Raw genomic sequence first — 17,454 nt, forward strand, 5'->3', positions numbered from 1 at the left:
CCAAATAAAATCTGAAAATAAAGTTTTATGATTAGCTCACTTTCATACAGAATGTTTTATACATATTATTTTCAGAACAGCTTGTGATTTACAAAATTACGATTCTTTAAGGCCCTGTCACTCATTCGTAACTTGGCTCAGAATCTCAGGTACGCTGTGCACATGTAGGAGGTGTCTGTCAGTCAGCAGGTAAACATCAGCCTCTGTTTCATCTCAGCTCACTGTGTCTAGACAGAGAACATAATCAGAGATTATGGAACGGACAGCAGAAGGGATGAAGAAGGAGAGGGAGACCGCAGAAAGGCCATTGGAGGAGAGGGGTCAGTGGGGGAGTAAGGTGGAGTATCTCCTGGCAGTGGCAGGCAACATAGTGGGGTTGGGAAACGTGTGGAGGTTCCCATACCTCTGCTACAAGAACGGCGGCGGTGAGTGGGATGAGTGTATGAATGTGAGTGTGAGAGTGTATGAGTGAGAGTGAGAGTGTAAGTGAGAGTATGAGTGAGAGTGTGAGTAAGTGATCAGGACAAAGACTGATTTTGAGACTGAATTTGAATGAAGGCTGTTTATGAGCTTATATGAAGTTTTAGTTTGATTAAAATGTACATATTAAAAGTGCCTGTGTACGTATTATGTTCTGAATGACTATTGATTTACATATTGATTTATTCTCAATGGTGTGTTTAGTGCTCAGTCTCTTACACAGTCACACATTGCTGACAACATGAAACTAAACATCTCTGGTTTTGGTCAAATACCAGTCGTGGGACTGCTGACTGAATATTTATCTTGAATGTTAACTTTTTGTGTGGGTGTGTCTGCAGGAGCGTTCCTTGTGCCATATCTGGTCTTTGTGGTGACCTGTGGGATACCCCTGTTCCTGCTGGAGACAGCCCTGGGGCAGTACACCCAGGAGGGGGCCATCACCTGCTGGAGGAAGCTGTGCCCATTGGCTGAGGGTGAGAGGCCAGAAACCTCTGTGGGCAAATGGGTAAACCTGAGATCACTTTGGCTTTACCAACAGGGAGCAATGGAGAGACGAGACAAATCTCCCTTTGTGGCCAGTGTTTGAGTTCAGTTCTTCTCACATGCAAATCTCCAAACTCAATATGCACATATAAAATGCAAACAAGAGAAAGTACACTGTTGCTATTAGTGAGGAGTGGTTATTAATTGTAGCTCTAGGCTGTCGCACTCTTCTTGTGTGTTGAGCGCCCTGATGTCAGGCCAATTTCTGCTGCCTTGCATCAAGTATGGAGAGGTGGAGTGAGGTCAGTAAATACACTGGGAGCAAATGGATAATCAGCAGTAGGGTTACAGTGCTCGATTGCCATACAGGAGGGGGATAGAATGTTCTTCCAAACCAAAGTTCACCCAGGAAAATGAATCTATTATAACTATAGCTGACATCTTACACTTCTGTCAGACTCTAACTCTGTGAGGCTAAAAGGTTGATTCAACTCTTATGGGGGGAAATGGGCTAATTGCAAGAAATATTCACATATATTACTGGAATTTGTCATATGCTCAGTGCGTCTCTCAAAGCAGAAGACATCAATGTTATTATCACGAGTGCTAATGTGAAGAGAAACCACAGCAGGCATGTGCATAACCATTAATTGTACAAGTTGCTGTTCAAACCGATGATTGCATAACCAGGTGTTTATTAAGTGTGTGTGCATGTGTGTGTGTATTTGTCTCAGGGGTTGGCCATGCTGGTCAGCTGATCATGATATACGATGTCATCTGTTATATGATCATCCTGGCCTGGGCCCTCTTCTACCTGTACTTCTCCTTCAGCTCTGAGCTGCCCTGGGCCAGCTGCTCCAACACCTGGAACTCAGGTAAAGTGAATGAAATGTTGTGTACATGCTATAACTCCACCTGCAGAACACACTGCAAGCGCATAGTCTTTTATGTCCGAGGTTAAGGGTCTTGCTCAAGGGCCCAACTACTGTGTGGATCGTATTATGGCTACACCAGGGCTTGAACCAGTAATGTACATTAGCCACTAGGCTACAGGCTGAACCTTGATGCTCATTACACTTTAAAATACATTAATAAATGAAGAACATCCACTGGAATAAGAAGCGCAGCCACAGCAGTTACAGTTCATCCCGTTTCTATGAACTACACTGGAAGCGGATCACCTCTCATCCACCTCACAATTTGTAACATCATAAACCTTCTCAGCACTGACTCTGTGAGCGTAGGAAGAAAAGTCAACTGAAGTGAATGTCAACTGAAGTGGAGTAGCACTGTGGTGTACTACATTATTGTATGCAGGTGCCTCCTGTAGTAGTGGACATGCTACTATCTGTCAAAGCTAGTGCAATTGCATGCTTCTGCCGAGGTCAGGACTGGGATCATTCCCTAACGGCGACTCTCTGTGCTTCAGATCACTGTGTGGATTTCTCCAATCAAAACCTCACCGCAAACCGGACCCAAAAGCTCAACAGCTCATCTTCTGCAGCCACCGAGTTTTGGGAGTAAGTCTGCAGGCTGCACCTCCTACAGTATTCAGGGTTATAGAACTGGGAAACCAGAGATTTTGGGTTCAAAGAGACTATGGTACTTTGCCTGAATTGCTTCTGTAAATATAATAAATATTGTATAAATGCTTGTCAATTGCTCTGGATAATAGTGTCTGCTAAGATAAATAAATCAGGTGATGTGTAAGGGTATAGTTTGCAAGTGTATGTGGAGATGGAGCACATTGGCCTACATTACATTACATTACATTATTGGCATTTGGCAGACGCTCTTATCCAGAGTGACGTACAACAAAGTGCATACCCATAACCAGGGATAAGTTCGCTGAAAGACCCTAGAGGGAAGTACAATTTCAATTGCTACCTGTACAACAAAGATAAGGACGAGGGCCAATTTATTGTTTTTTTTTTTTTTAAACAAAGAAACAAACAGAGCAAAAGTGACCAAAGTTCACTATCCAAACACTGCTTACCTAGCTAACTAAAAATACCAATACACAAAGCAAGTCAGAGACAACAATTAAGGTTCACAGGGAGGTAGCGAGGGATGGGGAGAGGTGCTGCTTGAAGAGGTGTGTCTTCAGCTTGCGCTTGAAGCTGGGGAGAGATTCTTCAGTTCTGACCTCAACGGGGAGTTCGTTCCACCACCGTGGAACCAGAACAGACAGTAGTCGTGAGCGTAAGGTGGAGGTTCGGAGAGGGGGAGGTGCCAAGCGGCCTGTGGAGGCTGAACGAAGAGGTCTGGCAGGGGTGTACTTAACTGCTTGGACCCCTTAACTGCTTGGAAGGCTAGCACCAATGTTTTGAATTTGATGCGAGCCATGACAGGCAGCCAGTGGAGGGAAGTAAGCAGGGGGGGTATCGTGTGAGTATTTGGGAAGGTTGAAGACCAGACGAGCTGCTGCATTCTGGATGAGTTGGAGGGGTCTGATGGCGGACGCTGGGAGGCCAGCCAAGAGGGAATTGCAGTAGTCCAGGCGGGATAGAACCATCGCTTGGACCAGGAGCTGGGTCGAGTAGGGGGTGAGAAAGGGGCAGATTCTCCGTATGTTGTATAGGAAGAACCTGCAAGACCGGGTCACCGCCGCAATGTTATCGGAAAGGGACAGTCTGCTGTCCATCACCACGCCGAGGTTTCTTGCACTGGGTGATGACGTGAGTGTGGTATCCCCGAGGGAAATGGAGAGATCCAGATGAGGAGAGGTATTAGCAGGGATGAGTATCATTTCAGTCTTGCCTGGGTTGAGCTTTAGATGGTGGTTGTCCATCCAGCTCTGGATGTCCCTCAGGCAAGCAGAGATACGGGCTGAAACCTGCGTATCAGACGGCGGGAACGAGACGAAGAGTTGGGTATTGTCCGCGTAGTTGTGGTAGGCCTAGTTTCACCTGCATTTATGTTTGCACAATAATTCTTTCTGAGCCATAAATTCATCCATAAGTGGAGAAGATGTTCATTATTTATGTACATGGTTGGGCCAATGTGCAAGGGGTGTGCAGAGAATCATGGTTCCTACACTGGAATAAATGTAAGTAAATATTTTTTATGTAAATAAATCTGTTACATCTGTTTTCTCTCTGCTTTTTCAATTTTTTTCCCTCATTACCTTTCCCTCTCCCTCTCTTTCTCTCTTCCCCCTGGCCCAGGAGACGTGTGCTGCTGATCTCAGGGGGCATTGAGGAGGTGGGCAGTGTGAGGTGGGAGCTGCTCCTGTGCCTCATCACTATATGGGTCATCTGCTACTTCTGCATCTGGAAGGGGGTGAAGTCTACAGGCAAGGTCTGTCCCTGATTTACTGACAGAGATAATTAAAGAATGTCCTTACCCAGGTAACCTCTCAGTAGATTGAGACCCAAAAAGTAAAAGACTCAACACATAGTGACGGGTGTGGAACTTGAATTTAACAGACTCAAACAGGGACATACAGTATAAATCAGACTGACATTTAATATTCATGTTTATTTATTTATAACATTTCTGAGACGGGTGCGTGGGGGTTGGACCCAAAATGCACGACTCAGAAACAATAGTTGGATAAAGTCCCGTCAGGGATTTATTCGGGACGAATCCCAGGAGCGTAGTGTAGGGGTCCTGGCACGGGACTCCAAATTATGTAGGGTCCTCGCACGGGCCGCCAAATAACGCAGGGATTTTACTCTCTACGAAACCGGGGCGCCAGTTAAACGTTGTGTAGCAGTATAACTGCAAAAAGTAATCAGTCTCATAAAATTACTATTATCAGAAATATCTAACCACAAATTTAGTATTGTAATTAATAATTAAAATAACCAATATTAATGATTAAACATACCGATAACCTGAAGGTTGGAAGTTCTTCGAAAGACTGCTTTAACTCGGCTCTCATGTCTATGTGATTTCAAAACGGACACAATAAAATATATTTATTAAACAAATGTAAAACACAGAACAGATAAACTAACGGGAAGTTAGGAAGGAAATTTAATTGGGTATGTGTGTGTGCGTGTGTGTGTCGCTTGAACAAAGGAAAGGTAAAAGTGGGAGTAGCTAGCTTGGGTAAGCTAGAGTTCTGGGTGTGTTAGTTATTGTTAGCTGTGAGAAGACTACTTGCGTAGTTTACTCTATATATGCACAAAAGACGGCGAATCAATTCACGTACATATATAGCTAACAAAATACATTCCAATGATAAGACGGCAAATAAGGAAACACAGATTCACAAAAACAGTTAAGACTAAACTAAACACTGGCTATGCCTGAATGTTTGTTCTCTTACTGAGTCCATACGCATTGGATCCAAAAGACGTGCTGTCCTTGTAGGAGCCGCGATGGTGCTGTGAATGTGTGTCCTGGAGAGATGCGCAGGCTGGGGCGTCTTAGCCGTGCGTTGTCGTCTGGTCCGCTCGGTTGCTGGAAGGATGTTCGTTGGTCCCTTTTCCGGGTGGAAAAGTGTGTTGCTGTTGTTCTTTGGTGAGCTTTGCAGGGGTAAACTGATGTAGCGTTCCGCGTACACCAGTTTCCACTCGCTATAGGCCACGAAGTTACCGCGAGGTAACTGGGTGTGTCCGTAGGCCTGGTAGTGCGCTGTGCAGCATTCAGCCTCTGTCCAAGTCTCGGAGCAGATGAGCTGAAGCGAATGGCCAAAAAGGGTGCGTCGAAGAGAAGAAGCAGAAGAAGCAGAAAAAGCAGGAGAGATCCCAAGAACGTGTCTTGCTCTTATACGGGACTGTTTATTGCTCCCGCCATAACGGGATTGGCTGAACCAAGTTAGACGTCATTCGTGGTGGACGTCGCAGAATTTTCCTGTGGGAATGTGGAAGTTGTAGTCCCTACAGTAGTCAAAACAAGCAAAGTCCATACACGTAGATCCAGCCAAACAAACAATAAACAAACAAAAAAAAGCACGGTGCTGAGGGAAGAGGCAAACTCGTAGTCGTAGATGTGCTGGGAGGTCCGGTAGCAGGAGAACTGTCAGCGGGGCAGAAGTACAGGCGGACGGCAGGCAGGGTTGTGGTCGAGGGCGATGCGGAAGTCGAAACCATAAAACAATCAGCGAGGCAAAGGTACAAAAACGGTAGGCGAGGACGTGGTCAAAAACAAACAATGGTCAATGAAACAGAAATCAATAAACAATGGTCGGTAGGCAGGCTTGGATCTTAACGAGTAATCAATGACAGTAATGCTCAAGAGTGCTTTGACGTACAAGAGGCAGACAATTTCGCACCGAACAGAAGCGCGACTGGGCTATAAATGCAGGTGTAGACAATTAGTTAGAGAGCAGCAAAGAAATGGAAAACAGGTGCGATGGATGACAAGTTTAACAAGGTAATTAGTAATCGTTAGTAATAAACCTATCCTGCCCTAGCATTAGTAAATTAGTAAATGACATGCACGAGAAACGTCAGGTAATATGAACACATGATTAGTTTGTTAGTTCTACCCAATCCTGATCTAGCGTTAGTAGTTTTAGTAAATAGACAAATAGAAACAATTAGGGTGTGAATGACAGAAAGAGAGAGAGAAAGCCAGAACGCAAGGTTTGCGGAAAGACATTTAAAAGTGTATGTTTAAACAGTGACCAGTCTGCGTAACAATAAACATAAATCCAAACATAACACTAAACGAACTAAGATGATAACCACTCAACATAACAAGGTAAAATAATCGTCACGAAACATAACTAGACATGACAAGAAAATAAATCGTAACAAGAAACAAACTAAACAACATGACGAACCTAGACTAACATAACACATGATAAGACAATACGTGACTAAGACAAAATGAATAAACATAAAACATGGCAAGACAGACCTGAAACATGACAATTTCTCCATAGAAATGAACCATCATTTCTCTCACTCTTTCTTTCCCTCTCTCACCAGGTGGTTTATTTCACAGCTACCTTCCCATACCTGATGCTTTTGGTGTTGTTAATACGAGGGCTAACTCTACCTGGAGCTCTGCAGGGGGTGGAGTTCTACCTGTACCCTGACCCCTCCCGCCTGGCAGACCCACAGGTAAGTACTCCATAACACCAGCTGCACCCCATCACCTTGTCACAGTAAGGTGTCTCTTTCCTAATTTCACCCAGCCAGGGAACAAATGCTTTCCTCTGTGTTAAGCAACACCCATGTGTTCAAGGTTTGTGATGTCACTACAGGTGTGGATGGATGCAGGAGCTCAGATCTTCTTCTCATACAGTGTTGGAGTGGGTACTCTGACTGTCCTGGGTAGCTACAACACCTATAACAACAACTGCTACAAGTAAGGCCCAAGCTTACCCACGGTACACTAGGGCAGAAACGCAGAGGAAAAGAGTCAGGTTCTTAACCATAAATATGCAGCTCTGTCTAGTGCAATACTCTGATACCAACACACATCCTGCAAGCCACGTAGCAGCGAATACTTAATTTCCTTCACCTTGGAAGAAACTAAATGCAAAAATGAGGGCTGGTCAGAGAATGTTTAGCTTCCTGGTGGTGTTTCTACAGGGACAGTTTATGGCTGTGTCTGCTGAACTGCGGGACCAGCCTGGTGGCAGGATTTGCGGTCTTTTCTGTGCTGGGGTTCATGGCACATGAGCAGGGCGTCCCCATAGAGGAAGTCGCAGAATCAGGTACTTGCACAGTATGTGAAGACCAATTACGAAGATGTGACAAATATATAAAAATGTAATTCGGTTAAGGCTGTGGTGCGTGGATGAACCTTGTAGGTTCCGAAGGGTAATCGTATTTAGTAATCAGTCTCATTTAATTATTAAATTTAGCTACGTTATTAATAACGAACTCAATGGTAATGATTTAATAAATCATTCAACAGTCATACCGTTGAATTAATACTATGAATTCAACAACCACTTATATGAGTTCGAATTTTATAAGTAGCCTTATAAGTAGTTCTTAAATAGCTAGTTGGCTTGATTTAGTGTTGGAAAAACATTGACGGACAACCGGTTACAATAAAGGGGTATTTATTGAACACAAGAAACATATAAACACAGCTAAATAAGAAGGGCGTGACGGAAAAGTAACGCATTGAAGTGGGAAGAAAGATGGAGGACAAAGGAATGCGCGTACACGTATGCCCGCGTCGAGAAAGCGAGGGAAGGAGACAAAGGAAGAGGGAAAGAGCGCGTGCACGTGAGTACACGTAGCGGGCGAAGAGGATGGGGGAAGGAATTGGTGGAGAATGTAGGTAGGGCCTTATAATGGTGGACCTATGGTTCTAGCGCGTAATGGCGCGTACACCTAGCTAAAATTTGGGTGGTCAGGAGACAAATTAATGAAATCACCGCAACAAGAGTACTTGCGCTTTGGGAAGCGTTTCCGCGAGTTTGCGGTGCTTGATTAAATTTGTCTATAAACTTAGAATCCACTGACTATAAGCCCGGAGGGTTATTTGTACGGAGGAGAGAGAGAGAGAGAGAACAATGTAATTGGATGATCGTGTGGAAGTTGTAAACGAGAAAAACAATTTAACAAAGTTACATAAAGTTAATCTAACAATACAATGTATATAACATTAACAAAACTAATGCCCAGATGCGCAGCCTTACTTGGGGGCGAATATCTGATGATATTCGACCAGTCTCAAACAGCTGACCGTCGTCAGCAGGCAAAGTTTGTTGCTTGGAGAATCTGTGATGCTCCAGGGAATTAACGCTGTCCAGGTACCATTGTCCCGGGGGAAGGGCGTCTCTGGCGGGACCAGGGAAATCCGTCTCTGGCCTGACCAGGGGAAGGCGTCGTCGTCTCACGCGTGGTTGGAGGAGGAAGAGAAGCCGGTCGTCTTCTAGCTCCAAAGTTGATTAAAACCGCACAATGTATGTGCGATCTCCGATAAAATATCGGGTCCTTGCAAGTATTGATGTGTATAATTTCAGAACTAGCAGGCCCAATGAATAGAACCGTGATCAAGGGTTCAGACACAAAGGGAGTGTTCTTAAAATTAATTAGATGGGAGTCTCTTTTGGAACGAACAGCATGGGATAGCCGTAGGTTAGAAAGAGGCCGTGAAATTCGCGCCTGAGGCTTTTGTGAGGTCCAGCAGTTGCGTATTTCCGGCTGTTACTGTATTGGCTAAATTTCCATTAAATTACAGTGGGAGGCGGCGTTGATTGCGTCATCAATGGCGTGGACAAAGGCGTTTCCCTGTTTCAAAAAGTTCTTACGTTGGCCCCAACATCCCCCCTTGGCCTTAGGACGAGCTCAAATCAGTCCTGAGGACACAAAGTGGGTCAAAAGTCCATTCACAGTACATGACAGGCTTGCAACATCTGGGCAAAGATTACAGACTGCTAACATCTGGGCAATTGAGGTAGGTTATGTAGGCTATAGTAGGCAAAGAAACAAAACAAAGGTACATATCAAAATACACTGTTGACCGTTGGTTACATATTCCCTGAGATTATATGTGTTAGTACACAAGGGCATGCAGTTCTAGGGCTGGGTGAAGTGCATAGGGGGTCATTGTCCTTATCACTCAACACAGTCTCCTGCAGTCCTGGGTGAAAGAGGAAGAACACCACAGGGCTTGCGTTTAAATCGGTCAGGGATTCTGGTGAGGGAGTCAATTTTAGTGTGTAAGGTTTGAATGTGTCTAGAGAGAATTAGTACCACACCCGCAGTAACGATCCAGCCACCCAGGAGAAGTCCAAACGCGACTCCGCTAATAGTACCCCAGGGATCAGATGACCTTCTGACTATTGGACTGAGGAGAGTAGTTTGGAGTCCAGACTGATCCAGACTGAATTGGACCGTTTTGGTCCCTTCAGACAGGAGTTGCTGTCGAAGGGTGTCACCAAGATCGAGTGTGTAGCCTCGAAAGGCATCTACCATCTCTATTTCTGTCTCATATCTCTCAGGATTGAGGTAGTGTAGGACAGTGTCCTCAATATGGACTGTAGTCCCTTGGGGGACTGTGATAAAGATGGTTTGGTTAGGGAGCTTCATCCTTGTGGCTGTATCGTGGCGGTCGTAGGACATTGTGATCTCCTGCTTAGGGGTGTTCACAAGCCACCGAGCCCCAACTCTCTCTATGCGGGTTTCCTCGACATCATCCTTTATAGTCATGCTAGCCCTGCATTTTTCTGAAGACGCACCGACTCTAAGGCCACATAAGCGTTCAGTGGTATCCCTAATGAATGGGTTGCTAGGACATACCCAGTGAATGTCTTTTGTGAGAGTACACATGTCTAGGTTAGGGATAAGGTAGAGTGTCGGGCTATCTTCATGATAGGCTAGCATGGGTGGTGTTTTGATATGTACATGTATGTCATCCTGCCAGAAGCCTACATTGAGGGCAGACTTAAGGCGATATATATGTTGCTTTTCTATAATAGGTAGATTAAGGATGAATCCTATCTCTAGTTTTGCTGGATTGACGTATATAGGGATGGCACTACCCAGGCTATAGGCCAAATGAACCTGTGAAGTTTGAACTGTGGTGGTGGTAGCAGACTGTACAATACTTTCAACCATACTGAGGGGTACGAGGTATGAAGGGATAGTTCCTCCACTCAGGCTATTCACTGAGGAGCTGACTTCCCTTAGGAGGTCGGACATAAGATCCCTGATCATACGCACCACAGAGGTTTCGGTCTCTACAATATGGGACAGCTTGCTGAGGGCATAGACAGTACTATTCAAAAGTGTTGAATGCCTGTTGACTGCAAGTATGGTACCTTGTAAAGTCCTACCAACACCCTGCAACTGCTGCTGTTGGACAAACAGTTTCTGCTGTATCTCTGGCATCTCCTGCTTCAGGTCGTTTACCTGCCTTTTTATTGTGCTCAAACTAACAGAGTTAGCAGCAGAGAGACCAACTGAAAACAACGACCCAATCGCAGAAACTGCAGTTAACAACCCCCCTAGGAATCGCTTCTGACGCTTTGTCCCCCCCAGTTCTTCTTCAGTTACTAGGAACTTCTGCAATTGTTCCAAGATGTGGACAGTAGTCAGGCGAGCATGTTCCAGGGTTGTTTGGGTTTGGCTGTTCAGATACCTCCCATCGGAGGGGAGGTCCTTGGGCGCATCCATGTGTTTCTGGTAGACGTCCTGAGGGTCAAGGCGGACATAGACCCTTTGGGTGTAGAGGTGGCAATTTACTAGAAGAAGTCCAGGAGCATCCTGGAGAACGATGCCAGTAGGAGGTCCCGGTTCCACCACCTCGTCGGACTGTGCTGTCCGAAGGACCAGGAACATCACAAGGATCCACTCAAGGTGCATTCTGGAATGGATATAGGTTGAAGTGGATTAATGCCCAGGAACGGAAGGTATATGAGGGGTAAGTAGCATGCTACATTAGTGGTGAGGGAGCCTATCTACCAGTTAGTCATGAGACCCCCCTTGGACGGTTGAAGGGTTATATGGCCTAATCTGGTTAACATGGACCCACTTATACACCGGGGTTTGGTTTGGCTTTGAGATCCTGATGCGGTAAGCGACCGGTGACAGCTTTCCCACAATCTCATGAGGGCCAGACCAGTTTGGGAGAAACTTTTTAGGCGTACCGATGGGTTTGGTAAAGTTGAAATACAGTACCTTGTCCCCAACCTGATATTCACTCTCGGTCGCCCTTTTGTCATAAAAGGCCTTCTGTCCTTTAGCACTGGCCTCGAGGTTTCCCTGAGCCCAGGCAAAGGTGGCCCTGAGGTGTGCTTGCAGGTCTGCTACATATTGGTGGGTAGCATATGCTGCAGCCACACTCACATCCTCAGGCCTGTAGAGGAGGTGTAAGGGAAGAGTCATCTCTCTCCCTGTCATCATCTCAAACGGGGTAACTCCGGTAGAGCGGTGAGGAGTTGATCTGATGGCCATCAGCACCAAAGGGAGTTTCACGTCCCAATCTTTGCCATTAGCCTTCACGTATTTCCTCAGCATGCCAACGATGGTACGGTTGGCTCGCTCAACCTGTCCGGATGACTGAGGGTGGTAGGCAATGTGGAACTTTGCCTCGACACCCAGCATTTCCCACAATGAAGTCATTACCGTAGCTGTGAAGTGAGTGCCCCGATCTGAGTCGATAGACAAAGGAAGGCCCCAACGGCTGAAGACGTGGTTGACCAGCAAGATGGCTGTGGTTTCAGCCGTGTCATTAGGGGCAGGGAGAGACTCAACCCATTTGGTAAAGGCACAAGTTACCGTGAGGAGGTACTTGTTACCTCTCGAGGATTTTGGAACGGGGCCGATCCAGTCTATTTGGAGGTTCGACCAGGGAAACGCGATTCCCCTCTTCTGTAGAGGAGCTCGGTGTAGGGGTTGTGATGGCTGGAACTGGCAACAGACTAGACAACCACTGACATATTCTGTTATGTCCTTAGCCATGAATGGCCAGTACACCACCTGTCGGAGCGTTTTATAGGTGGCCTTGGAGCCTCTATGACCCCCACAGGGTGCGTCATGAGCATGAACGATCATCACACCCCTATGCTCAGCTGGAACGACCCATCGAGGAGGTTTCTGATCATTTGGGGTGTACACCAACAACCCTTTTTCAATCTTCAGATGTTTTCTGAGATTGTACAATGTCCTCAGATCACCGGATTGTTCCAGCGATTCTGCTGAGATGGGGTTTTTCAGAGGATCCGACACGAACCGGTAAATGGCCTTGATCACTGGATCCTGTTTTTGCATGGTGACCAGGTCGGCGTCGCCGGGCTTCCTACCCAAACACACTGTTTGGTGACTGTCGTCTGGTTGGTCTTGACCATTCCAAGCCTGTCTACGAGTGATTGCGTTCACTGAGCAGGTGTCCACTGCTGGGAGCCATTCTTCTTGGAACTGCCAAGGGCTACCATCTAACGCGCCGGATTTGGCTAACCGATCTGCTTCATCGTTGCCATCCTTGTCCGGGCCTGCGACTTGAGAGTGCCCCTTGACCTTTTTCCAGTATACCCTCATGCCACGATCACTGACAAGTTTGTCACCAGCCAAGAAAAGTTCTGAGTGCTTCACGGCCTTTCCTCTGGCATTGTTCATACCATTCTGTTTCCACACTGGGAAGTGAGAGACAAAACTGTACCGGGCGTAGTTTGAGTCTGAACAGATAACTAACTCTGGAATGTTAGCCCGAGCTGCCTGTTGTAGGACGATAAGCACACCGGCTATCTCCGCATACTGGCTAGTCTTGGGTCCAAGGTGATACTGTTGGGGTTCATCGACAGAGTAGTTTGCCCAAACTATACCTACACCGGCTTGGACTTGGCCCTCATGATGGAATGAGCACCCGTCCACATAGACTTTTGGAAGACCGCGACAAACATTCTCATCAAAATAGTGATGGTTCGATGGCAGTGTTGCAGTTGTTGTCATCATGGGGAGTTCGTGAGGTTCACCCTCACCAATGCAATGTTGGCATTCCGCCAACCCTTGGCCCAGGGCCATTTTGTGGTTCTGAGCATACCTCACCTCAACCTCATAGCCTTGCAGAGCCATCATCCAGGTTGCGATGCGACTGTTGGAGACTCGGCCTTCTCTGAGTCGCTGACTATTTAGGAATGACACAGGTTGGTGGCAGGTCTCAATGATAATTTTCTGCCCTCCGATGTAGCTCCGGAAGTGCTCTACTGACCACACCGTAGCGAGTAGGGCTTTTTCGCAGTCCGAGAACTTCAGCTCAACACTGGTCAATGACCTACTGGCATATGCGACCACACGCCTGTCTTGGTCATACTGTTGTGACAAAGCCGCACTGAGACAGTGCTCTGAGAAGCTTGCCTCAAGATAGAACTCCTTGTCCTTATCTGGGTAGGCAAGACATGGTGCAGTGCAGAGCCTGTGTTTCATCTCCTTGACAGCACTTTCTTGGGCTGTTTCCCACAGAAAGTCTCTGTCCTTCTGGAGCAATTGAGTCAGGGGCCTGGAAATCTCTGCATAGTCCTCGATGAACTGTCGAGAATAATTACAGATCCCCAGGAAGCTCCGCAGTTCCGACACATTGGTTGGTGACTTGATGTCCTGAATGGCTTGAGCCCTGCTGGACTGTGGTTCCACACCATTGGCTCCAACCAGGAGTCCGACGTACTCCACCTTGGATCGGCACCACTGACCCTTTGTCAGGGACAGTTTGGCGCCCGCACCGGAGAGTTGATTGAGCACGTGACGGATCTCCGCTAGATGGGCATCCCATGTCTGACTACGCATCAGGATATCATCAACATAAATTAGATTACCGCGCGCAACCGCATCGCTCATGGCCTTATGTAGGAAAATGTTAAACTCCGCCGGGGAGTTGGAATAGCCAAAGGGACACCGGTTCCACGTGAATTGTCGATTGCCAAACGAGAAAGCCAGTTTGTACTGGTCCACTGGATCCACTTTCATGGTCCAGAAGCCGTTTGACACATCCACTGTGGAAAAGTACTTCGCATTGGTGACCTTTGCTAGTTCTTGGTCCAAATGGATCATTGGCCAGCGGGAGAGCGGAACCTGCTTGTTCAGCTGCCGGTAATCAATAGTGAGACGCCACTTACCTGATGGTTTCAACACTGGCCACAATGGGGAATTGTACGTTGAGTTACATTCCCGGATGACTTTCTTTTCCAACAGCGAGTCCAGAATTTCTTGAATGGACTCAAAGGCTGCTAGAGGGATCTTGTACTGTCGTACAAATGTTGGTTGTGCGCCGGGATCGGTGGGTATGCGGACGGTGTGCATATCTGTGATACCACAGTCATAAGAGTCCCTGGAGAATATGTCTCGGAACTCATAGAAAAGTGTTTTGAGCTCTTGCCTTTGGGTATCTGTCTCCAGTGCATCAGCTTTATCAAGCTGCTGCTGAGCTTCAGCCTCAAAACCAGAGTATGGTTCTTCTTGTGAAGGAGGGTAGGCATCATTGCTCAAGGCTGAGCTATGATCAGAGACAATGGCATGTACCACCATCTCATTGGTTCCACTTAGGTCGATGCGACAGATGGCGCTTGTGTGTATAGTTCCCCGAGGACTAATGGAAATCATCCGAGTGGGGTGCGTGAAGTACACTTGCGCATCATTTTCGTCCCCGATCAGGGAGTCTGGCAACTCACCAATCACCGGAATGGTCAACTCAAAATCATGAAATGCACAGTCAATTAGATAGCCCAGAGGCTCTCGGGCCGTTATCTGAGTGACGTGGTTAGTCAGATTTTGCACTAACAAGTAAGCTGAACGATTGTTCAGTTCGAGCAGGGGTGTGCCGCAGACCGTTAAATTCAGCTGAAAGAAGTGTGGTCCTGGTTGAAAGAAGGCTTGGGAGCACTGTGGTTCCTGTCCCTTTAAAACCATGAGGCGGACAGGTACACCAGCTGTTCTGGCGGGAACGGCTACGTCAAATTCGCTTGCGATTTGACATGCCTGAGGGATGGTCTGGCCTGAGCGCATATTCTCAGGTGTGCCCGTCAGTGGTCTCCTCTCTATGTTTGCCTGAGACCACAGCACCTGATTGATCCTATCAATCTGGGCCCCAAGCCGGACCAAGATGTCGGCTCCTATGTAAACAGAATGGGACAACTTCGGCACTACGCTCATGTAGTGCCTGAATTCCTTCTTTCCAATCTGTAAGGAGAGTGTGCAAACACCAACAGCTACCATGGAGGTCTGGGGAGACCCCGCTGATAATAACCGATGGCTCTTTTGCACAAAGGGGTCGTTCTGACAGATTGCATCATACAGCTCCTGCCTTATGGCAGATTTCTCTGACCACAAAGCTACAAGTGCATCCGGTATGGCTGTTTCACCCACTCGGATGCCACCGGTAACCAGAGGACTGTACAGTGTTGACTCTGAGTTATTTAAGGCACAGAGGAAGGTTTCATGACCATTCAGAACTTGAGCAGGTGGCCAACGGTTCCCGGCTCTATTCAGGGTGTCTTGGTTAGGGGGCGCTTGGCCTTGTGTCTGGAGCGAGGGGGCTAACTGCGCACATAGATTTGTGGGAGCGAGGGAGTCACTAGGTGGTTCCTCGACCGCCACTCTGTCACATGACGTGTGTCCAGTGGTCTCCATATTGGTGGGCTTCGGCATGACTTGCGCCTATAGCTGTCCGCGATGACAGTCAATCAGGGGGGCCAGTCTGTCCAACAGGTCCTGGCCAATTAACATCCGTTCCGTGTTAACCTTGGAGATGTACACGGGGTGTACAATTTTCATCTCCTGGAAGGTGAATTCCAGCCAGGCTTTCTGAGTGATTGGAGCCTGGTCTTGGGTATAGCTGGTGATGTTGATGTCACAGGCCTCTATCCGAAGGCGTCTCCCAGTGGACAGGGTCATTTGGGTGACCTCTGCAAAGGTGTCTGCGCACATCAGGCTAACTTCGGATCCAGTGTCCAATAAAGCGTCAAGGTGCAGTCCGTTTTCAATCAGGACTGTAGTATAAAGACGCTTGGCGTTCCCTTTCTGGATGAGGTCGCCTAGGAACTGCAAAAATGGGTAAGTTAGGGTGATCGGTGGGGTTCTATGAGGCTGTTCATTAATTGGTGAACGAACAGCATCACCTAGGGGTTCCTTACCCCACCCAATGAGATAGACTCTCGCCGGTGTGGAGGAAGGCTCCCGGACTAGTCATTCTCTAGGAGGACCATCACCACCTTTGCCCGAACACTTTTCAGCATCCTTTGGTGGGACTTTAGAGAGGGCCGCCATACCCTTTGATAGGGCGGCCAAAGTGTCCTTTATAGAAGCCAGCTCTGACTTCCACTGGACAGGAGCTTGAGGACCTGCCCCACCCTCCTGTTTTCTATATTGTTCGTTTCGGCGGGAATCACGACCCTTGTATCCCCTCTGTTCTCTGTCCCTACCCATGTAGGTCGACTGGTAGTCATTCCTTTCTCCTTGGGCATCCATCGGCTGACGATCACCACCCCTCTTCGACTGCCTGTCCTTCCATCCCCTTGTTGCGCTGTCGCGATGTGAAGGCCGGTTTTGCTGGACACGGGAGTGAGAGGGTTTTGGAGCAGGAACTTCAGATCCCTCCAGTTCCAATGAAACCTTTGTGGGGGCCTGAACTATGAGGACCCTTTGGTCCTCTTCCCTTTTGTCATTCGAGCGGACCACTGTTTCCCATGCCATCTGTGCCATTTTTTTGATGTCGCGCATCGACGGATCATCCTGCCGCGTCATAAGCGTGACATGGGTCCGCACACAGGGATGTAAGTTATGCAGGAAGAGGGACTTGAAGGCCCGGTCTTCCACAAGACCTGGCGCATTCCTTCCCTGAAAGAATGCATGTCGCAACCTGTTATAGAATTCCCTTGGGTGTTCGTTGCGACGATGCTTGATTTGTATGGCGGAGATAGTTGCCGATGTTTCATCAGCAAATGGAGAATACTCCTCCATCAGAGCTCTGCAGAGTCGAGAATAACTATCACGGGTTGAGGAAGGCTGGGACTCTATGAAAGCATGGATTGATCTGGAAGTAGTCTTCCAGATCAGCTTAATCTTCTCTCTCTGCGTCGCACCAGGTAAGTCGGAGAGACTATGTGCGATTTCTCTGAGGTAGTCCTCAACATTG

The 17,454-nt window shown here is 47.3% G+C and overlaps 1 protein-coding gene across 1 annotated transcript in view; it reads left to right on the forward strand.

Annotated features, from left to right (window-relative positions):
- The first annotated feature begins 253 nt into the window (after positions 1 to 253).
- The window catches only part of LOC133108251 (sodium- and chloride-dependent GABA transporter 2-like), a 29,956-nt gene continuing 12,755 nt past the window's right edge, over positions 254 to 17,454 (forward strand). The window contains exons 1-8 of the mRNA XM_061217721.1: positions 254 to 425; positions 822 to 956; positions 1,701 to 1,841; positions 2,396 to 2,486; positions 4,134 to 4,266; positions 6,852 to 6,986; positions 7,130 to 7,233; positions 7,461 to 7,585. Of these exons, the coding sequence (XP_061073705.1) occupies positions 254 to 425; positions 822 to 956; positions 1,701 to 1,841; positions 2,396 to 2,486; positions 4,134 to 4,266; positions 6,852 to 6,986; positions 7,130 to 7,233; positions 7,461 to 7,585 (1,036 nt within the window). The remainder of the gene's footprint in view (positions 426 to 821; positions 957 to 1,700; positions 1,842 to 2,395; positions 2,487 to 4,133; positions 4,267 to 6,851; positions 6,987 to 7,129; positions 7,234 to 7,460; positions 7,586 to 17,454) is intronic.

This window comes from Conger conger, chromosome 13 (genome assembly GCF_963514075.1).
Source record: "Conger conger chromosome 13, fConCon1.1, whole genome shotgun sequence".
In the NCBI taxonomy this organism is placed as follows: Eukaryota; Metazoa; Chordata; class Actinopteri; order Anguilliformes; family Congridae; genus Conger; species Conger conger.